The sequence below is a fragment of the Pseudochaenichthys georgianus genome, chromosome 9, assembly GCF_902827115.2.
Source record: "Pseudochaenichthys georgianus chromosome 9, fPseGeo1.2, whole genome shotgun sequence".
NCBI classification, from domain to species: domain Eukaryota; kingdom Metazoa; phylum Chordata; class Actinopteri; order Perciformes; family Channichthyidae; genus Pseudochaenichthys; species Pseudochaenichthys georgianus.
In genome coordinates, this window is record NC_047511.1 from 30,876,798 (window position 1) to 30,899,815 (window position 23,018).

General features: G+C 41.4%; 3 protein-coding genes across 4 annotated transcripts in view; 2 read left to right on the top strand and 1 right to left on the bottom strand.

The window, feature by feature from the left end:
* LOC117452549 (uncharacterized) overlaps positions 1-13,318 on the bottom strand; it is a 25,667-nt gene extending 12,349 nt beyond the window's left edge. The window contains exons 1-3 of the mRNA XM_034091245.2: positions 13,229-13,318; positions 2,455-2,618; positions 1,567-1,758 (exon numbers count right to left, since the gene is read on the bottom strand). Of these exons, the coding sequence (XP_033947136.1) occupies positions 1,567-1,758; positions 2,455-2,557 (295 nt within the window). The 5' untranslated portion in view covers positions 2,558-2,618; positions 13,229-13,318. The remainder of the gene's footprint in view (positions 1-1,566; positions 1,759-2,454; positions 2,619-13,228) is intronic.
* Positions 11,294-17,582, top strand: anxa1a (annexin A1a). The gene is made up of 12 exons (XM_034091246.2): positions 11,294-11,402; positions 11,952-12,032; positions 12,679-12,769; positions 13,034-13,128; positions 13,250-13,363; positions 14,226-14,316; positions 14,423-14,502; positions 16,263-16,407; positions 16,496-16,591; positions 16,692-16,750; positions 16,849-16,971; positions 17,057-17,582. The coding sequence occupies exons 2-12, from the start codon at positions 11,973-11,975 to the stop codon at positions 17,114-17,116; spliced, it is 1,014 nt and encodes a 337-aa protein (XP_033947137.1). The 5' UTR covers positions 11,294-11,402; positions 11,952-11,972; the 3' UTR covers positions 17,117-17,582.
* Positions 17,583-18,972: 1,390 nt separating this feature from the next.
* mfsd3 (major facilitator superfamily domain containing 3) overlaps positions 18,973-23,018 on the top strand; it is a 40,138-nt gene continuing 36,092 nt past the window's right edge. The window contains exons 1-2 of one of the 2 annotated variants that reach the window (XM_034091754.2): positions 18,973-19,150; positions 19,646-20,468. In XM_034091754.2, coding sequence (XP_033947645.1) covers positions 19,760-20,468 — 709 coding nt within the window. In that variant the 5' untranslated portion in view covers positions 18,973-19,150; positions 19,646-19,759. The remainder of the gene's footprint in view (positions 19,151-19,645; positions 20,469-23,018) is intronic. The other variant, XM_034091756.2, reaches the window with a different exon arrangement.

The window sequence follows — 23,018 nt, forward strand, 5'->3', positions numbered from 1 at the left end:
ATACAGGAATGTGGGCGTGCCGTCATACTTTCTTCCCAGAAACACCTTTGAAAAGAAGTTATGTCAGGTATTACAGAGGAACACTTGTAAGATGTTTTACAGTAATCACGAACTGAACACATAAAGCCTTAGTGACTTGAACGTTTATTAATGGTAAGCAAAAGGAATTTATGATAAATCCTGCCTTTTAATCATCAGAAGTCATGCTTTATTTCTTAAGTATATGATTTGATGCCTTATCGTAAAGTTACCATAATAATAAGGAGTAGTTTAACTTTCACTGCTTATGAGATGGCCACAGCCACACAGGGTGAAAATAATTACATTGCACCCTCACCTCCAGTAGTTTTGCTTAATTTCAGTAGCAGTATAACATGCCAACAATTAACACCACACATTTGATTTAAATGGTTATGTCTTTATTTGCTTGTAACCTGACATCATTTAGTTGATTCTCACACATTCTAACATAGCAATCACAAGTTTTTGTTTGTATAATAATGACTTTCTTTGTCTTTGAGTTACTGTGGTCTTCAGGGGAGGTTACTAGTTCAGTAAAAGGCGTGGCTGAGAGCTGAGGACGGATACAAACTGCACAAAGCCAATCGGGACGAACCACATGATTCCATGTCAAAAGGTTTTTTTGGGGTTTTGTCCGTGTACTTTTCTATTCTGGTAAATCTGAATTGCCCCTTGGTTTCAATTTGGTTCAGCCAAGCAACTATATATGTTACCAAGATTCTTTAAACAACTCCTGGAGGAGAGAGTAACAGCGTAAGAGAAACAACAAGTCTTGGAACACATTATTCCTTTGCCAATGTCGAGAATGTGCGGCATGATCTTACATTTCAGAATTGAAACCCCACCCCAATATTAATTGTTTCCATATACAGAAATGTGGGCGTGCCGTCATACTTTCTTCCCAGAAACACCTTTTATTGGAGAAAATAAGTTATGTCAGGTATTACAGAGGAAAACTTGTAAGATAAAACAACTTGGGTTATCTGTTTAGTTTGCATTTGGTGAGGAATTTATAGAGGACATATTATGCTCATATTTTGCCTCTACTATGACATGTTTAAATGCTTTAATGTTCAAAAGGGTATTTATTTTTCTCATACTGCCTGTGCTGCAGCACCTCTTTTCACCCTCTGTCTGAAACCAGAGCCCAGTCTGCTCTGATTGGTTAGCTGGCCGGCTCTGTTGTGATTGGTCAATCACAAGCCTCTTACATACAATGTGTTGGAACGAACGCTAGCCAATTGAAGCACTACATACGTAGTGATGTCCGTATGTATCGGAATGAAAAACAAAGAAGTCCAATGGAGGCATTTCAGTCAGGGGGGGGAGTGTGTGGGGGAGAAACTCACTCTGGAGGGAACTTTAGGATTTTAGCCTTTGCAGACCATTTACATGCACAAAAACCTATATAACACAATACAGGGAAGGGAAAACCTAAAAAAGCACAATAGTGCGCCTTTAAAGGTTGCTACAGTAAACTACATGTTTAGTGCGTGCATCATGTGTTTCTAGATTTTGTGTGTACGAGGGTTGCACTGGTCTGACCTGCTGGGCTGTCCTCGTACGGGTCGAACTGTGTGTTATGAATGATTGGACATGGCCTCTCATCCTTCAGCTCTGGTACGCTGCCAGGTAAATCCTCCAGTACGTGAGACGCTGAGACAGGAGCCCGTCCAGGCCGCGAGGACAACTCCAGGTCCTCGGGGAAGTTAGACCTGTTAGTTGTCTCCCAGGCGCCTGAGTAAAAAAATCAAAAATACAAACAGATTTGAAAGGAAATTTAGATATGCAAACAAACAGCCAGACACTGATTCAAAAAATAAAGACCAACTGTCGATGCATGGAGTAAGATATGGATTGCTGTAGATGTAGATTATTTGTATGACGATCAAGAGGAAATGATCAAATAAGCTATGTACACAAATCTTACAAATAATGAAAACATCTGGATAAAAGATGGTGGACCAAATGATAACATGAAGCAGCAGACATAAGGCCAGTGTGAAAATATCTCAAAAGAACTCTGCACACAAAACGTTTTGGCGTCTATTTCTGCAACATCATAAATGGAGAAGAGTAGCACCAGCTGTTGAGCTGCTAACAGTAAATGTGATTGTACATGATGCAGTTCTGTTTACATGTTTGCTTAAACTTCTGGTTCTACTAGATTCTTCATGTCCATATCTGCAAACAGACCCTGCTAGGAACATAGTGTGTTTGTTTTGATTAACGTATTGCTCCGCTGCTTCGAAGGCAGTCCAGCAGCTGAAATATTTAAAAGTTGTCTTACTGCACGACATACAACAGTCACAACAGGTTTTTCTGCAACACATAAACTGATACAGAGAAGAACACAATAATATCTTCACCACCATGCAGATGTATAGGTCCCTTCAAATGCAGTTGTTTATTTCTTGTTTATTGTATACTCACGTTGTTTGCCTGCGGGGGCCACAGCGTGATGTCTCCCTACTTTCTTTCCCAGGAAGGTCAGTGAATAAGATCCACTCTCAGCTCCAGAGGAATTCATATACATCGTTTATAGTGTTATAGTGTTTCCTGTCCTATACTGTTCCTGTGTTTGTAGGTGAGAAAATCTGCAGAAAAGACACAAAAAGACTCTAAAGGTGAAACGCTCAAGTGCATATTCAATGTAAACTATACCCAAATGTTTAACCGCCATTATGAACTGTTGTTCAACTCTCAAACCATTTGCAGATGTCGATAAACTTGCACAGCAGATTCACTCTACAGTGTTGTCCTGTCCAAGCCTTTTCAAGCTACAATAAGCTACAAGCTTCTCTACAGAAAAGTTGGAAAATCCAAGAGTTTGAGCTAATGCCAATTTTCCATGAGTTCACGGTGCCATAAAAGAAAAAATCTTACATCCCACCGGCACTAAATAAAGAGATTTAAAAACTGAAATGTGTGTGACAAAATGAGCTGCATTAAGGTGAACCTGATACAAATACAACAAAGTAGTTAACACTTGAAAAGAGAGCTTAAGACATGATAAACTGATATAAAACAATAGAGGATAGTTGATGATATAAAGAGTACCTGATCTTAGAGCAGATTAAATCCCCTCAGTGTGATTCAGTGCAGTTTGAGTGCTGTTATGCTGACCAGGACGTGTTGATCCTGATATCTAAGGGGAACCAAACTCTCAGTCTTTAAATATTAAACCTGTAGAGATGGAGTTTCACCATGCTACTGGCTTAAACCCCACATAGCCTGTTGGTAAAAAGATGCCACAAACACTCCTCAGGTTTCCAGTATGTAAGATACAGAGTGTAACTGGATGCTGTCTCACAGACACACATATAGTTCATACACACTATCTTTACTCCATCTCTGTTGTATTTGTTTATTTTTCTGTAGACCTCACATTTTACTCGATCAAGGAAAAAAGACGAAAAAATTATGATGTGGGAGGATGATCAGGTTTGTTGTGATGAAGAGAACATCAGACACAAACCTTAGTATACATATAGTAATTGAATCCAAAATGTAGATAGTTGTGTGTATTTTCTTCGTGCCACTTAGTACTTCTCTTCTTCCGCTACATTTCAGGGGTGGGGAAAATTGTGCTTTTAGATCCATTGTGTTACTTATCCTTTCATGCATGAATTATGAAAGCCTCACTCAGGATTTTTTTACCAAGTGTTTTTTATTGCTCTTAGGGCATGAAAAACAAGATTTTAACTTTAGTTTATTTTTATCTAGTTTTTTCAAATTTAGAAAAGAAATATTTTACATGTCCACTCAGATGGACAGTATGCGTTAAAATCTGAACTGAAAACATATACATTTGGAAAAATGATAAATAAAGATGTGCAAACTTACAATTACATCATAATAACATAAGTATATTGATTTAAGGCCCAAAAAGATATTGCAAATGAAGTATTTTCAAAAAGAACAGTAGCAGTAACAGTATGAATTGTGATGCATGATGACGTCCACTTTAGTGGACAGGCGAATAATCATAATTTCCTGCGAACATATGTCGTTATACATACATTGTTATACCTGCAGGGGGCGCTTTCCATAAAAGGATTGGCAAGATATCGACGAGTGATTCGGTCCATCTGGCTTTTTGTCATCCATCTTGGTTTAGAGAAATGTATCATGCACTTACACTGACTTTCCACTGAGTGGCAGTATATGGGAAGATGCAATAGGGTCCTATATAGTGGCTGATGGTGCAACTATGCCATCAAAATCCATGAATATATACAAGAAAACAACTTTTGAAAAGCTGTCCACTGTAGTAGCCTCTATGCGTGAAAGGGTTAACAGCAGCAGATTTGACAAAACACACATGATGAGCTTTTGAAACCCAAGGTATTGTTTCATTACTACGGAGCCCCTAAAGTACGGAGCCCCTAAAGCAGGGGTGTCAAACTCAATTTCATCACGGGCCACATCAGCATTATGGTTGCACTCAAAGGGCCGGTTGTAATTTACATAAATATACATATGTAAATATATAATATATATTAAATAATGTATTATATTACATTGTTGGCCCCGCATTGGATTATTATCAGATCTGGTAATATCTTCCTAAATAACTACGTCTGAAAGAAGAAGTCTAGGGCAAATAATTGAAAGTAAATATTCAACAATTACACCATTTGTATTGTATATTATATTTTTTGCAAGCTCTTGCGGGCCACATAAAATTAGCTCGCGGGCCGGATTTGGCCCCCGGGCCTTGAGTTTGAGGCTGCGGCCCCACGAGGACGAATTCGGTCGTTTGCGTTACTGTTTAGTGTCATATAGACCGTTCGGCCACACGAGGACGACCGAATATGGCACTAAACGACTGAGGAAACGACAACGGGTCCCAAGGTGGATAGAAATGCATACGCCACTCTCTGGGGGGTCAAACAGCTCCGTGTGTGCGCCCTATACGGACATTTTCAGATCACTGATAGTGATTGCGCAATAGCCCCGCCTCTCCCCACCTCTTCTGCTCACCTCCGCTTACCCCGCGCCAGTGCTGAAGTGTTTCGCCACCAACAACAACAACAATGGCGGATCGCAGAGTTGCTATCGTGCTCCGGACGCTATTGACCATGCTACAGTTGTTTGTGCAACATCTACAGCAATAATGATGAGGCAATAGCCCCGCCTCTCCCCACCTCTGCTGCTCACCCCCACGTCAAAGTAAACTGCACCCTGAATTCAGATTATTTATCTTTCTCTCGCGAGTGAAGTCTAATCTGACAGGACGGAGACACGCAGCTCTGCCCACCTACAGCTCCTCCCGCTGCAGCAAAACACACACTTCAAGTCAGATCATCACCCTTAGCTATTTTAATTACCTCTCAAACTCCCTAAACTAGTTATAAATATGTTTATTTTTTACTGTCGGCCGGGTCACTCATTACTGGATCAGCTGCTGCATGAGACAGACACTGACGCTGTCCGAAGAGAAGGAGGAAAAAGAGAGGCTCCGTGTATTTTATCATTATATTATATAGAGTCGTTATTCATTTGTTTTAAAGCTCAATAAATAACAAAGAAGACCTTTGACCGGCACTTTTATAATTTTGTCCGGAAGATTTCAACTTTAATACACGCTGACTGGCGAAAAACTCTGCCCGGTTCCCTCGGCCCCCACCGCGGAGAATAAACAGAAGGGCAACCATGACAACCATGCTTCTTCGCTGCTTTTGTGGAGGAAGTTACAGCGCCACGTAGAGGCTCCTGCATATGTACTGCAGCTTCTCCAGCGGTTGGAGCTAAACGAAGCGGTCTCGTGTGGGCAGACACTATCCGGATAATTATTGCATGTGGACGGAAGCCGTTTGCGATTGCGTTTGCGTTAATCCTATGCGTTTAGCCGTTTTCGTCCTCGTGGGGCCGCAGCCTGACACCCCTGCCCTAAAGGGACGTGAAAAAAAAAAAAAATAAAACAGAGGGAGAAAAAAAAAAGTCAGGATAACGGGTTAGTATCTCGTGCGCACGAGAAACGAATCCGTTATCCTGACTTTTTTTTTTTTTGAGAAAGTTACCGATGCACCAAGGAGGAAGTGAAACACGAGACAACCATGTCATTGCAGACTGTTATGTTTACGTGGGGAAATGACAGTGCATACATTATTTGAGATATATATCGTACTTAGACTTCACTTTAAGGACATTTCGGCCAGGGGTGTGTGGTCACTCCAGGAGGCAGCGGGACGTGTAACTCAGAGAAGAGCAGCACCAGCGCTCAAAGAGCTTTTACGCACCGCCTACACTGTGTTTACCTTCATTGAACAGCTATGGGCGGACTGGGACTAAAAATCAGCCCGGTACTCGCACCCAGCCCAGCCCACGTAAACTGACAACGGGCGGCCCACTTCGGTACCGGCGTGTGTGTGTGTGTGTGTGTGTGTGTGTGTGTGTGTGTGTGTGTGTGTGTGTGTGTGTGTGTGTGTGTGTGTGTGTGTGTGTGTGTGTGTGTGTGTGTGTGTGTGTGTGTGTGTGTGTGTGTGTGTGTGTGTGTGTGTGATAGCTGCGGGGCAGCAGGTACTCTGAGAGTCACGGACATTAATTCATAGATCAAAGCAGACTGGTTTACAGACTCTCCTGTTTTTTGCCAATGCGGTGCTTAAACCAATAGCTCTACACCCCTGGCCGAAATGTCGTGCGCACGAGAAACGAATCCGTTATCCTGACTTTATTTTTTTTTGTCTCTCTTTTTTTTTTCCATGTCCCTTTAGGGGCTCCGTACATAACAACTTTCTCTGATTGTTTAATTTAAATAATTAGCCAAAAACAAAAGGAGTTGTGCATCATAAATTAAGTTGTATCTTCTTTATTAATTTTATTTCATGTGGAACTACTTGAACAGGTCTCCCTTGGAAAAGAGATCAATGATCTCAATGGGATTTCATCTGTATAAATAAAGGTTTGATTTTATTTTAAATATTTTAAGTAAAGATATTAAATAATAATTGCATTGCCATTTCTATCGCTGATTAAAGGTTTGTGTACTATTGTGCCATCTTGTCTGGTGGCTTTAGGCCAAGCATTTCTATCAGGATGTCTTTTCTTTTGTTTTGCATTCTTTGGCAGAGTGACTTCTCCTCTAAACTTTTCTTTTAGTTTAATTTCAATAATTTTTGTCCAAATAGGTCAAAAGAACCGATGTATATACAAACAAATAAAAAATCCCAAAACGTAGAAAAAGCATTAGACTGGATGGACTTATCTGTGGAGGGTACGATGCCTTCTTCTTAAACCATGGCCTCTGTTGCAGATGTTAAGTTTTGGTACAATTTTACCCTCTTGTCTTGTTGCTCTTGGCCAAACCTTTCTAAAAGGATTTCCTCTCTTTTAAAGACCGGATGACGAATTTAAAACTTTTGGCGGATCCACCAAAAGAGTGATATCCCCTCTGAATAGATCTCTTCAAGATGACATTAATGAAAATCGGCTTTACCCCATCCTTCTTTATTCACTATCCAAACCCTGCCCTGACCATAATTTCAATGTGTGTGGCATTTATATATTGCAACTGCATCAAAATAAAAGTAGTTTAATTCAACACAACTATAACAGAATGTCATTCAGCACATATAGTACAAGTTTTTAAAGATGTCGTTGAGGGCCTGTGAGGTCTTGATTGTTAAAACACTCCCTTATGGTGAAATAAGAAAGTATGACTGCTTTAACTGATGCAGTCATCATCAGTCAGTCAAATGTGTCATTATCCTGGCGTCTGCTGAGGCATGTAGCCCACAGGTAGCTCAGGTCCAGCTGCCAAGGCAACATGTCACACCTTAAAGAAACTCTTTACCTCATCGCACTGAATTCGGCAGGCCCTGTGCTCTTTTCCGCAGGTATACTGTCATGCTGAGGTGTGAATGAACACAGATCAGAGGTTTCACATATTGATGAGGGGCTTAGGTTCATCTGATGAGGTTAATGAAGCCTCCCAATGACAATATCTGCAACAGGAGAGAGAACAGGAAGAATGCCATTCTCTATGGCAAAAAACAGCAACAACATCAAACTTTTACTTATAATTGGGACAGATAGAGATTCCAGCAGTGATGAAATTAAATGTAAACGGTGGAATAGATGAACAACTCTGCAGTGCATAGGTGTCCAAGCAGAGCCGGCCCGACCCATTAAGCGACATAAGCGGCCGCTTAGGGCCCCGCAGCCACTAGGGGCCCCCTAGCAAAAAAGAATTTTTTTTTTTTTAATAATAATCTCAGTACACCGTCGCCGTGATAAGTATGTTTAATTAATGTTGTTAATATGCCTAGATTGCCAACTCTCAAAGTCATGTATTATATTATTGAGTCAATCATATAATACATTCACCGTGCTTTACCTGAACCTCATCATGACACTAGAGAGGACGGCAGAAATGTAATTTCCCGTGTTCAGTGAATGCAACAGAGGCAAGACCAAGACACCAGACCAACCAGAGTTGAATGGAAATAAACATCTGTCTTGGCTGACAGGTACCTATCCTGTGAGCTGTGACAGTGTTTAAAATAAACTGTCAGTCGGACTCAGAGTTTTTGAAGATGGACATAAGAACATATTTTCTTAAAAAAGACGACAATTCTCAAGTGGTGGCTCCAGGCCCGGTTCTACGGGGGTGCATAAGGGTGCATTGCACCCTCAGTTGAGTCGTTATGCACCCTCATTTGAAAAAATAAATAAATAATTAAAAGTGAAAAATATTACATTTTGCCTATTATTACTAACAATAGTAGTAATAAGAAGAAGAAGAAGAAGAAGAAGAAGAAGAAGAAGAAGAAGAAGAAGAAGAAGAAGAAGAAGAAGAAGAAGAAGAAGAAGAAGAAGAATATAGTTGAAATAAAATAAATTGTAATTGTGGTTGAATAGCATTGTCTGCTGCATTTATTTGATCAATTTAAACGGTAAGTAATGTTATTATGTCAGGTGCGCGTGACCTGTGCCGATGCACATTCATCATCTGCAAGGTGCTGACACAGCAGTCAATGATGGATCAGAAAATGGTTAAAACAACCAGCCCTTATCGCCAGCATACACTGCATCTACTGCAGATAATAACAGTTCAGATCATGGGGACATTACGTCACTGTCCGCCCCGACTGTCCCGCCCGACTCGCCGGCTTTGCCCGCCTCGCCCACAGAGGCGGAGCAGCCACAGCCGTCTTCGTTACCCCAAACACCGCCACCCCTCGCGGCCCGCAAGTGCCAGAGGACCTCTGCAAAACAGAGCCTGCCCAGGTATATTTTAAAAAGTACCCAACTCGCCTGTCCAGTGGGGTGAGGCGCTCATTTTGCAGCTCATGGTTTCAAAACAGAGATTGGCTGGAATATTCATGTAAAAAATATGCCATCTTCTGCTATGCATGTAGACATTTTGGTTCAAGTAAGTCAGATGCCTTCACCACAACAACTGGCTACAACAACTGGTGTCATGCTCTTATAGGCTATGTGATAAGGGACTGGGAAGGCATAATCAAGCAAAGAGCACATAAATCCATAGATCTCTTAATGTTGCTCTCAAAGTGCACCAGATTGATGGTTTTAACTTCAATATTTAAAAAAAAAAAAATCTTCCCGTGGGAGCATGCCCCCGGACCCCCCCAGAGGAGGTGAGGACCCCCATAGAGGGTGTTAGGTCCACTCCCCACTTAGAAAAATAGCACTTTACCACTGCACCCTCTCTAATCTCAGATGCACCCTTAGTCATTTTTTTCTGGAACCGGGCCTGGGTGGCTCACACAACAACCCCAGAGCCACCACTTGAGCCAGGTAAACAAGGTGTGTAAATGTCAGTAAACTTCCAAGATATGCAAACATGTAAGCAAAGCATAAATTACAGCTACGTTGACGTTACTTTGAATCGCGGGGTAAGCTAAACCGTTAGCTTACCCCGTAGTAGCTATAGCTAGCCAGATCTATTAAATAAACACTTTGTCATACAATCTAAATGTAATTACCTGGTGATTTCAAAGAAAGCTCTCTGGAAAATGTTTACTTACTGTTTGACATGAAGCTAGAAGAGTACACAGTTGATACTGAGTCCTGTCAGTTAAAGTGTTTCATACTTAGCTAAGCATCAACCTAGCAATGAAATATATGGATGTTATGTGACAGTATTTCTGAGAAAAGGTCAGCTGAAATGGTGGCATGCCACTGCTTTACGTGTCGACAGCATGTTTGAACGTATTTGCAGCAGTAAATGTGGCTGTTTGGCCACTGACATTGCAACACAACAACACCTGCATTTAAATGTGCAACCTCTTTCTGTGACAGATTTTTACATACAATTATAATTCTTCTGAATGATATTCCTATTGACAGCTAGTTTATATGTGAACATTATGAGATGGACAGCCAGAGAGAATAAATGAAACACTATGAAATACTATATGACAAAACAAGAATACAGTTTAAAAGGGGAGTGATTTGTAAAATATAAGAAAAATAAAATCTGTTTACAGTTCTGTTTCATATGGATGTTGAGAGATGTATCCATAGATCGCTTAATTTAGCTCTCAAAGTGCACCAGATTAATGCTTTTGACTTCAATATTCCTGGGGGAGCATGCCCCCAGACCCCCCTACCGGAGATGAGGACCCCCCCTAGAGGATGTTAGGTCCACGGTGTTGACATGCTTATCTATACAATATGTGTGCTCATGCTAACATCATAAGACAAAAGTTGGTTCCGTGTTGTGTGTAGTGAGAATGTGCTAGAGTGAGGGGGGCCCCAAGCCAAAGCTCGCTTAGGGCCCCCAAAAGTCTAGGGCCGGCCCTGTGTCCAAGTAATGCCCTGAACACCACACAAATAAAGTGGTTCTTTATAAAAGTATGTAGACGTCACAATAACATACAAATGTACAATTAAAAAAGAAACAAAAAAAGAAACAACATCACAGTGCACATCTGAACAATATGGAGCTTTGAAATGATTATAATTAAACATTTTATTATTGCTTTAAAATCTCCACTATAAGTGCGAACGTATACAAGTATAACACAGTAAGTCATCATGAACACAAGCCAAGTACCAGATGTATCCCGAGTATTAGTGATTTTACACGAGATCCCCATTTTTATGAAAGATTACGGTCGGAATGTTGATCATATGTTTTCAAGTAAGAAGCGTGACTGTTTTTTTTAATCTGCAGTAGAAACTATTCCTAGTTTTTTTACGCACAACGTTACGCATTGGACGGAGCTCCGTTACGCTCCTGCTGCTGTGGCAGACAGCGGTTCAACCCAATCATGGCAGCTGTGGAGGGAGGATGGGCTGGACCCGTTAGTAGGTGGGGTCTATCATGAGTAGGCTATATACACTCTCTCTGCCACTTCAACTCCACTGGAATCTCAGTGAGACAAACTTCTTCCGTCCAAGCCCACACGGTAAGACAATTTCCTTTAATGTTTGAAATATGAAATCTGTTCTCCAGCAGTTAGTTTGAGAGATTGCGGAAGTTTGGTACAACATGGGATGCCTGTAAATTCCCCTTCAAAGTATTGATGCAATCATAAGGGTGTGGTTGTGGAAACAGTAGCGATATTTTTGAAGCAAACAGTGTTTAGCTGATTTGAATATCAAGCAAAGTTGTCAATAAGTATACATATTAAAACATACCAAAGGAGACAATATAATGTTAACCACTAGCAGTGTTGAGCGTGGGTGTGGCCAGGCAGTCTCCACATGCTTGCCATTGTGGAAAACCACGTAACATAAACCTACAGTAAATATGCAGAGGCTTGTGCTCTCTCTCAGTTGTGGATGAAGATAAAAACAAACGTGTTCCTTCTTTCTTGTGCTAACAAGATCAACACGTTCACTAGATAAGATCTTTACGCCTAGTTGAACCACAAGGAGTCCTTTCCACTTTGAATACTATCTACTATATATCTTGTGGACTTTGTTTGATCACATCTTCTCTTCTGCCCCTACAGTCAGAGTCCAGCAGCCCCACCATGACTTTCATCCAAGCCTTCCTGCAGCAGACGGTCTATATGGGCATGCCCGATGAGTCAGTACGTATCTTTGTGGTTCTGTGCCAATACTCAGGCCAACAGCCCTGTTTTTTCTTTTTTTTCACTTCCTGTGGTATGTTGGGGTGGACATTTTTTATCTGGGAGAGTTGAGCAACGAAAAGCGAGAAGTGAAGTGAGAGAGAAGAATGAATGAGTGGGATGTTTAAAAGGAAGGAAAAAGGAGTGGAGCAGAAAGATAAGGGGATGAGGTTAATAAAGTATGGACTATAGAGATTATGATGAGGAAAAATACTATACTAGGTCTCGAGTGAGTGACTCATAGTGGGAGGAATCTGAGCCCCTCCCTTTATAAACTCTGCAAACAGAACAAAATGCTACTTCTGCTTCCTCTGGTTTCTTAAAGTGAACTTCAGGAAAGTTGCACACGTTTATCCCACATAATTTAACTCTCCTGTTATACAGCTCAAAAGTAAAAAAAAAAAAAAGAAAGTCATTTTGAAGTGCATTGTCATGGTCTTTCAAGACATAAAAGTGAAAGGGTAGAGAAAGCTGTGATTTTACCTTTTCTTAAAACACTTTTGCACTTAAGGAATTTCAAAAATGCACGTTTATTACTGGCGAAACACACACCATGGTAGAACTTTAGTATTTACTAAACACATAATAATATGTGTTTGTCTCTCAGGTCCTAGCCAAGGAGGGAACGGTGACTGCCGCACTTAATTTCAGCGCCAGTGGAGATGCAGCCGTTTTGGATAAGGCCATCAAGGCAAAAGGTAATCTTTAATAAATCTTTGAAGCATGTATGAACATGTCGTGGTTCTGCACAATGTGTCTCTGCTACAAGAATGACTTGCTGGATTTCACTGTAAGAATTGTACTACCATCTGCTGGCCATCATGCACCATTACGCTACTACTAATTGTCTGCAGTAAAACGTTGTTTATTCAAATAAGCACAAACTCAAATCTCAAACTGAATCATATATTTGTGTCTGTTGAAAATGAGAAATTGCAATTTGACTCATGTCCTTTGTGCAGGTGTGGATGAGAACACCATCATTGAAGTGGTAGTGAAAAGGAGCAATGATCAGAGACAGCAGATCAAGGCGGCGTACCATCAATCATCCGGCAAGGTAATAGAATAAAACGAATACATTCATAAAGACAGGATATTGTTCCAAAGTACACATACAACTATACACAAACAGGATCACATTCTCTCAAACTACTTACTTATCTGTTGTCATCTGGCAGCCTCTGGAAACGGCACTGAAGAGCGCTCTGAAGGGAGATCTGGAGGAGGTGGTGTTGGCTCTGCTGAAAACACCGGCCCAGTACGATGCCCAACAGCTGAAATTGGCCATGAAGGTACATAAAAACTAAAACACAATGAGTTTTTGAGACCTCTACGTCATCCAAATTACTAGTACGTTCCTAAAAGACCTACATGCAATATGTGATACATGTCTTCTGCCCTCTGGTGGATTATCCGGGCACTGCAGGCTGTAGAGCGTTTTTAATGACCACATCCAAAATGGCTACCGTCATGTAACGGTTCAGACGCTTTTGGAAGCGACATCTTTGCCAATATTGAATACATTGCGGTACAAATTACTTTTATATTGTTACTGATATCTCACTGTGAATATTTACTGTATTGAAGCAACTTATCAGTTTATATTTTGTAGCTTATTTCATGGAAAAATCGTGTTGAAAATGTATAATATACAACAGGTATTTGAGAACATTTCTCTGGAAAATAATCAGTGTCATTGTAGTACATTTCATGATGCAATCTGCATTATGCTTACCACAATGCCAAAACATAATTTGTGTTTGCATGTACTTTTAGATGGCAAAGAAATACTCTGCATGTATAGCCTGTTGGTTCGGGTTGTGACATGTTCAAAATCTTCCAAATGTAGTAATCAATATTTGTTTTTGTTTCAAAAGGACAATTTGTTTTCAAATTGAATTTTCTGACTTATTTGATGTGTCAGGCTTCACAGGGCAATACTAAAATCGATGTATCAATGACTCATCTAAGGCGAATGTTTTGGCCAAACTATCATATGCTATTTTTGGTACCTGATGGCATCCCCCACTCCCACATTTTCATATATTGTTTTCTTTAAGAGAGTGTAAAAGGTGTGGTTTGTTGGGTTTGGGCAAGTGAAGAACAGAGTTGTCATTCTCTTTTTTAATTGATCTATGTGCATCCCTTTCTCAGGGACTGGGCACAGAGGAGGAAGTCCTTATTGAGATTTTGGCCTCCAGAACCAACCGAGAGATTGAGGAAATAAAGAAAGCCTACAAGGAAGGTGTGTGTCGACATCTTTTAGGCAACAATCTTCAGTTTTGCTAATGTTTGGAAATGAAAGGTTTAATTTTTTCAATCTTATAATAAAAAAGTAACTTTTTACTTAGATCACAAGAAGGACCTGGAGGCTGACATCAGGGGGGACACCAGTGGAGAGTTCAAGGCTGCCCTCCTTGAACTCTGCAAGGTACGTTTGTATCCACACCTTATACTTTACCTGTTACAAGATTTTGAAGACACGTGTAGCACAAACAGCTATTCATTCACAACAGGATGCATTAACTTCTGAGGCGAAATTACACTCTCTACTGCAGCTGAAGTGAACGTGGTTTGTTAAACAAACTCACTCCTTAAGTTAACAATCAGGCCTTTCATGGCTTTGTATTTGGGTGTTTTACAAGTCACAAAAGCAGACAATCTCAATAAGATGAACATCCATTACATATTAAATAAAGTCAAAACCTGCATTATGATAAAATGTTGAGAAATGGGAACCTAGATGGAAATAACTCACTGAATGTTGGCGTGTTAAGACTGAACAGAAAACCAGTAACCCTGACGGAGCGTCCACACTACAGCTTCAAAAATAGCTTGGAGCTGGGCGTGTCTGGAGCTTGGGGATTTTATTCAAGCAACACGGCCAACAACCAATCACATGAATCTCCCGCCCCCGACATACAAAGCAAAAAACCCCGGGGATTGTATGGGAGCAATATATAAATAAACTCCCCAAACAGGCGAAAACCTACCTGTTTCACCCACTGTCTCTGCCACCTCCCTCCATGCCTGGTTCCTCCAGTTTGTATCCTGGTAGGTGAAGAGGGTCTGGTCATACAAAACCGGGTGATTTGCTACGGCGATAGTTAGTTTCTCCTCCGACTTTTTTTGAAATATAGAAATGAACGGCGGGATATCTCTCCCAGTTTAGACGCGGTTTGATTGGCTACGGCTTCAGCTGTCAGATTTTGGGAAACGGGATTTGATTGGCTGGCGCTGGCTACTCCGGCGTCTCAGGCGACAGAAGTTGAACATTGTTCAACTTCTGACGCCTGAGACGGACCGCTCTGCTACCCACAATTCAGTTCGGCGAAAAAGCGAGGCTACGTGACGTCACCCCATTGAAAGTGAATGGGCAGATTGGAGCTTTCGACGCTTCTCCGCCGTCTCCGGCGTCAGAAGTTGAACAATGTTCAACTTCTGACGCCGGAGTAGCCAGCGCCAGCCAATCAAATCCCGTTTCCCAAAATCTGACAGCTGAAGCCGTAGCCAATCAAACCGCATCTAAGCTGGGAGAGATATCCCGCCGTTCATTTCTATATTTCAAAAAAAGTCGGAGGAGAAACTAACTATCGCTGTAGCAAATCACCCGTTTTGTATGACCAGACCCTCTTCACCTACCGGGATACAAACCGGAGGAACCAGGCATGGAGGGAGGTGGCAGAGACAGTGGGTGAAACTGGTAGGTTTTCGCCTGTTTGGGGAGTTTATATATATATATATATATATATATATATATATATTGCTCCCATAAAATCCCCGGGGTTTTTTGCTTTGTATGTCGGGGGCGGGAGATTCATGTGATTGGTTGTTGGCCGTGTTGCTTGAATAAAATCCCCAAGCTCCAGACACGCCCAGCTCCAAGCTATTTTTGAAGCTGTAGTGTGGACGCTCCGTTACACAGCATATATTTAGTTACAAAGGCGATGCCTATTAAAGTTAATTTCATGCTCAAATATTACATAATAAAGCAGGCTTGCAAAGTACTACATTTACAGATTATTCTTAGAAGTCTTTAGGTTTGAATAATAAGTTATGGTGTCACTCAGAAGACTATGGTACATGTGCAAGTGTTATGCCTCATTATAACATTCTACTATCATTGTGTACAGATTGAGGTTAAAGGCTGTGTTCAGCTTTGTGAAGTTGCTCTGCTTGTCTCCATCACAGGCCAACACGACTGAAGGAGTCTGTGAGCAGATGATTGACAGCGATGCCAGGGCTCTGTACGAGGCCGGGGAGGGGAGGAAGGGCAAAGACTGCTCAGTCTTCATTGAAATCCTCACCAACAGGAGTGGCCCTCATCTCCGTAGAGGTTAGCTGGCTTCCTCTCCTGTTCAGCAAAATCAGTTTTTATATCAGTTTGTTCCCGTCAGCTCTAAGACTCTGCCTTTCTCCTCTAGTGTTTGACAGATACTCAAAGTACAGCAAGGTGGACGTGGCAAAAGCTATTGACCTGGAGATGAAGGGAGATATTGAAAGTTGTCTCACTGCAGTAGGTAAAGGAACAACCCTCAACTCTAAACTTATTACATGATTATTGCAGTGATTTATGAACTAACTCGATGTAAAGTTAACCTATATTTTTCATCACCACAGTGAAGTGTGCTGGCAGCCGAACTGCTTTCTTTGCAGAGAAGCTCAATTTGGCCATGAAGGTAGTTTTGTATTCTATTATTACTTAAGAAATATACTCTAAAAATGCATGGCAGTCTAAGGCCTTCACTGACTGACTTTTTTTTTTTTCCACCATCAGGGTAAAGGTACCCGCAAACATATCCTGACCCGCATCATGGTGAGCCGTTCTGAAATTGACATGAAAAGGATCAAGGAGGAGTACAAGAAAAGCTACGGCTCCACACTCCACAAGGATATTCTGGTGAGCAAAACATCTGACTCCTGAAAACAACAATAAAACCATCCTATATGCTATAATTTACACCCTGACCTTTCTTTCCTTTTAGGATGACACCAAAGGAGACTATGAGAAGGTTCTGCTCGCTCTCTGTGGGGGTGATAACTAATCGCTATTAAATCTGGTTTAAGGCTCATATAATTGAAGATCTGGCAGCGAGCCCAGCTGTGGAAAATCACCTATAATCTGTAGACACATATTGTACCCTTTGCTTCTGTGGAGAACTAACAAGACATAGAAAAAGTCTGACTGTCATGCAATTTGAGATAGATATTAACAGCAATGCAAAGATAAGAATAGAAAAAAGCACTGCTTCAGTAGAGATTTTCTTAGAGTTATTACTTTTTATTTCAAATCTGTTATCCTGGTATAGATCTGGCAGTGACAGTGGACCTATGTTTTGGCGCAGGCTGACTCTCTTTTCACCCATTAGACTCATATCTGCTGTTTGAAAAGAAGCTGAAGTCAGTGCAGCTGCTTACAGATGTATACAGTTAACCAAATATATTCAGCGGCGGCAGGCCTACCCTTGAAGGAGCTTGGACAACTTGCGAATAAAAGCATTTTGTATGAAAGCCTATCTGTGTACTCTTTTTGCACATTGACACATACGCCATATCAGAAATACATGAATCTACTAGTTATAAGAAATGTTGCCATATATGTATTTACATATAGTCATTTGTATCATTATATACAATAACAGTCCTCATTTCAATCAGGAGAGACTTCATTTTGTTTAAAGAACATTTATTGACACGTGCCATATGATAAATGTTAAGTCTTTGGTGATTAGACCCCAATCCTGAAATCGTATATCTAAAGGGGTCTAGACACTGGAGATGATGCTGAAGATCTGGATTTAATGAGGAAATGGGATGAAGAGGTGATGTGGTCTTTGGATTACCTCTCCTGGCATGTGATGAAAGGAGGTGGATGGGGAGGAGGTGGTCGGCAGCATGAACACCTGAAATCACATCTGACTGAAGGAGAGAGGAGTACCATTTTAAAGTTTGGCTGCAGCACGATGATTGAGGTGAATGTAATAGGTTAGCAGGAAGCTCGTGATGAGCTGATTATAAGCAGCTGCGGAGTGAATGTATACCAGTCTTCCTGAAAGAACTTGCGCTGAGCTTCATTTAGGACAGGCAGACACTGGGAATCAACTGCAAATTCATAATGTAGGCAATATAATGTATCCCAGCAGTCTCAATGTGCACACATTAGCAATGAATGAAATAATGTAGCATAAATAAATCAGATATTGTGATTAACCTTTTTTTTGGTAAACAAATTGGGTGAAAAAGTAGAGCTATAGTATTTGATTGTCATTGGGGAACCTTTGGTTGCCATGTTTGGTACTATACATGGTGTATGGTAATAAACATGTTATGTGTTAACATGTTTGGTAATGAACATGGCAACCATAGGCTGTTTTTACCATAGGTGGAATAAGTACTTAAAAGTAGAAGTACCAGAGTTCAGGATTACTCTTTTACAAGTAAAATGCAAAATGTTACTCAAGTAAAAGTACAAAAGTATTACCATAAAAAATATACCTAAAGTACTAAAAGTAGGGTAAGTACTCATTGGCAGATTTGCCCATTTCAGAATAATATAAATTACATGTTTTGATTATGATTATTGATGTTAGTGTTATCAAAGCTGGGTGCACCTCATTTGATTAATAATAATGTTGTTCACATGATTAAACAAAATAATGCAAAGTAATGTATGGTACTAAATACATGTAGGGGAGTACAAGTACACGATTTACCTCTGAATTGTCGTGGGGTAAAGGTACAAAGTAGCAACACATGTACATTGTAAGTTGTTAAAAGTTGTAATTAAGTACAATACTTGAGTAAATGTACATAGATACTTTACTCAACTGGTTTTTACCTAATTGCAGTAACCAAAAATGTATCAACTACTGTTAATAGAAAGAAATAAGGCACACACTTACTTAAGCTACTTCTAATACAGAACAGGCACGACCTCTTCTTCGCTTGCCATACGCTGAAGGGGGATTCCTATCACAGAACCTGGCAACCTCATAGCTCATACATACAGACCACATTTATAAACAAGCGGAACACCTTCTCCGGTTAGCTAACGCTAGACTAACCAACTGTATCTTTCAGTATGTGTTCATTTTTATCTCACAACATATACGTAACTACTTTTCTGATTGTAGCACGGCCCCTAGGTATATTGACATGCTCTAAAAATGTATTTTTAAACTGTTAGTTCACTAAGGTTTGCATGACAGAAAGCTAGCTGGCTAACGGTAGCTACACGTCAGTTTGAATTTAAACTTAATTATTTAACTGTCAGCGAACCGTCAACGGTGCAAAGAGACGTGTGTGTTCTGTTGTACATTAAATGACGCAAACACACGTGGTCACGGTAATATTAAGATGTTTTGGTCCATAATTCATTTGACTTTGAGGAGCTAGCATTAGCCTGGGGTTATGGTTACTGATAACTGAGGAGGGCATACTACAGCTGTCCAGACACATCCTTTTAAGGCTGCTGGTGGGAGCTGGGGCAGTCTTTAGTTGCCCCTTATCTTCTACTACAAGATTATAAATGCAGCATCAAACATCTAAATCGCACACTTTTTCTTTCATTTCAGGTCAAACAGTTCATCTGGGTCAACCATTCCCTTTGAAGAGCTCCCCTTCAATCCAGACCATGACCTGACCAATGGACCTCTGTAGTGTCTGCTCAGTTAGGGGGTCTCGTTTGGATGCAGATCATGAATGACAAACTAGTCTTCCTGGGGCTGCTGTACTTTGTCCAGGGCATCCCCTATGGTCTCCAGTCCTCCCTGCTTCCTATCTACCTGCGTGGAGCTGGTCACTCCCTCACCCGCATCGGCTTCACCAAGATCCTCTACTTCCCATGGGTCCTCAAGGTGCTCTGGGCCCCTTTGGTGGACCGGGCCGGCTCCAAGCGCCGCTGGCTGGTGGGGACAGTGTCTGGGCTGGCTCTGACATGCCTCACCAGTGCAGCCCTGGCACCAGAAGCACATATCTGGGGAGTAGCAGGAACCCTCTTGGCCATGAACTCCTTGGCCTCTCTCCAGGATATCGCTGTAGACGGGGCCGCAGTGGGGTTGTTGAAAGGTCGTGGGGAGCTGGGGCTCGGCAACACAGCCCAAGTCGTGGGCTATAAAGCTGGATCGGTGTTTGCTGGAGGTGGGCTGCTGGCTGTAATTGACGTGGCTGGATGGAGCTGGATGTTCATGCTGCTGACGTTTGTGTATGCCGGCGTGGCTCTGTTTGTGTGGGGGGCGCCTGTGCTGGACGATGAGGCTGTGAGGGGCCAGCAGGCGGATGGCAGCAGGAGGACAGGGCAGGCCGCAGACTCTATGTGGCCGTGGAAGGTGTGGAGAAGGATGCTGGCGGTGCCCGGCACCCCCTGGACCGTCCTGTATGTGCTGACATACAAACTAGGTGAGTATGAAAAACATGTTTAAATGAATGCATTCTAATACCAGATACAAACATCTTGTTTTTACTTCTGTACCTAATATTGAGACTGAAATTACTAATATGTCTGAGCCTTCCTTGAAGAGGTCACGTTTACAAATCTACATTCAGTGTCCAAAGATATCAAACAGAGAAAACTGAAGAAGTAATAACAAATCGGAGAGGCTTGAACCAGAAAATGGAAAATCTACACTATTATCTATTATAACAAATATTTTCCAATTCATTTTCTTTCCATCAGCTAATTTATTAATGGATCAATTGTTGAAATTAATTATAACTATATGTGCAGGCTTATATGGAATGATCATAATGGACAACAGTAAAGGACAGAATGAGATGAATAAGAAAAAGCACAGAAAGAGTAAACAAGCGCACACTCGGCTCATCTACATACAATCAGTTTATCAGCTCCTCAGTGTTCATTTGCATTCTGTTAACAAACTAGACAAACAAAGAAAGGCCCCTTATGTCCCACAGTGAGCCCCAGCTTGTCTGTGGTTTTGTTCCTGCCGTCCTGTAGGGCCATGAACTCACCACTAGATGTCTCTCTCGGTGTGTCCAAGAGGACTGAACTCAGCATTGAGTCAATTGAAAAAGTTTGGGAAGTGATTGTTACTTGACATTGACACGTACTTGGTAAAGACAAAGCAGTTGTTTTGAATGTCTCAGTTAAAAAGCATAAACCTAAGGCACTTTCACAAGATTACATTCAGTCAGTATGAATGCATACTGCGCTCATGCGGACAGTTTTGTATGTGAATGAGTTGGTTCCAATAGGAAAACAAATATTTCAAGTCGTTTTGGAACAGTTAAGCTCGTGTGTGTGGGAGAGAGAGTTGATATGACCAGAGTTTGGTGTTTGCTAGCAGAAGGGGATTATGTAAGGATTAGAGTGTCTTTGTGTCTGTTGCATTTAAAAACCGAAATGGAAGACGGCGCATCATGCTGGTGTGTGTGTGTGTGTGTGTGTGTGTGTGTGTGTGTGTGTGTGTGTGTGTGTGTGTGTGTGTGTGTGTGTGTGTGTGTGGTTTGAATATAATTGTCTCCTCACATTTGCATAGCATCCATTTGTGTGTGTGCTTGAATGTATATGCCTTTGTTTTTAGATTGTGTGTGTGCATGTGTTTTTGAGAGTGTTTTAAGGGCTAGCTCTGTAATCGGATGAGTCCCAGCAGACGACACTGCTAGACAAAATATGAAGGTTGGCTGGACCCCCTAATCTGTCTAGGGAGCAATCCCCCCCCCCCAAAAAAAACACTCTCTCCAGTCCGCACACACACACACATTATGCACTCATCAAGAACAACAACAATTACTGTAAGTGATTTCTCTGTAGATTCATGAACAGCCCTGTCACTTTCAGCGCTTCCCTTTATGTCAGTCTAAATATTTGCCACCTTTGCGGGAAAGAAAAAGATTGTGTAATATTTTAGATTAGGCCTAGATGTGCTAGCATAATTGCCTATGTGAGACAGTATTGTTTTTGTGCAAGGGATGTGTGGGTATGTTTGTGTGATCTGCCTGTCTGAACAACCCCCCCTGCTTCACACAGACACACAAACACAGACCCCTCTCGCTCATCTATCCCTAATGAACTCTGAGTTTGCACCCGGTCCAACACTGGCCAATCATCGGCCGCCTCGTGTCTGAACTGTGACCCCTGTGCTATCTGAGGCCACGGGCATGATGGGGTAACTGTCTGGGTGGATAGGAGTGACGGAGGGTGTCGGGAGAGGGAAAATAAAAAGAGAAAAGGTCAGAAAATAGGTAAACGATGGGGTTATCCGAGTTGCACGTAACCTCAAATGTTAAATAAAACATAATAATGTTAATATTATAGCACTTTATCAATGACTCTCAAAGCGCTTTACAAATACACATTACACATACAGATAATGGTCTTCTACTGTGGACAATACCCACAGGAGCAAATTCGGGTGAAGTGTCTTGCCCAAGGACACAACGGCCTGACGCAGTGGGGTGGGAGCGGGTTTCGAACTGGAGTTCCTCAATGCCCCCTTGATCTGATGATCAAACGCACAGACCACTGCGCCACCCGTCCCTTAACATATTCATTTCCTGTGTTTTCATACACAGGGAAACCCAACTCTGTTTACGTGTGTGCTGACGTGTGAAGTTGTTTAAACAACTAATTAAACATAGCTAAAATGGTAGTCGTTATTATCTTTTAATGTATTGCAAACCTGAAGTGTTTATTTTTATAATTTGGCAATTTGAAGATGATCATTATTTGACTGCACTGTTTCATCAACAGCTTAAATGCTTTGACTTAAAACGGTTTGTATAGCTGCAGTTTAAAATAAATACACACATGGTGTAGCGGAGCACACTGGTTCTTTAGGTAGGGATTCAGGAGCCCTGTATGTTTGACAAGAGATATGAGTGATGGTCAGAGGTGGACCCTGATGGCGGCTTTCCCTGGGAACTGACCAGGTGGGCAGAGGAATGGATGAACACACAAAAAGACTGAGCTTTAACACTTTAACCATT

Excerpts from the sequence above, each read along its gene's own strand:
- anxa1a (XM_034091246.2), top strand. The coding sequence starts at position 11,973 with ATGACTTTCATCCAAGCCTTCCTGCAGCAGACGGTCTATATGGGCATG. Across the intron at positions 12,770-13,033 it reads TAAGGCCATCAAGGCAAAAG|GTGTGGATGAGAACACCATC; the intron begins GTAATCTTTAAT and ends TCCTTTGTGCAG. Across the intron at positions 13,129-13,249 it reads ACCATCAATCATCCGGCAAG|CCTCTGGAAACGGCACTGAA; the intron begins GTAATAGAATAA and ends GTCATCTGGCAG.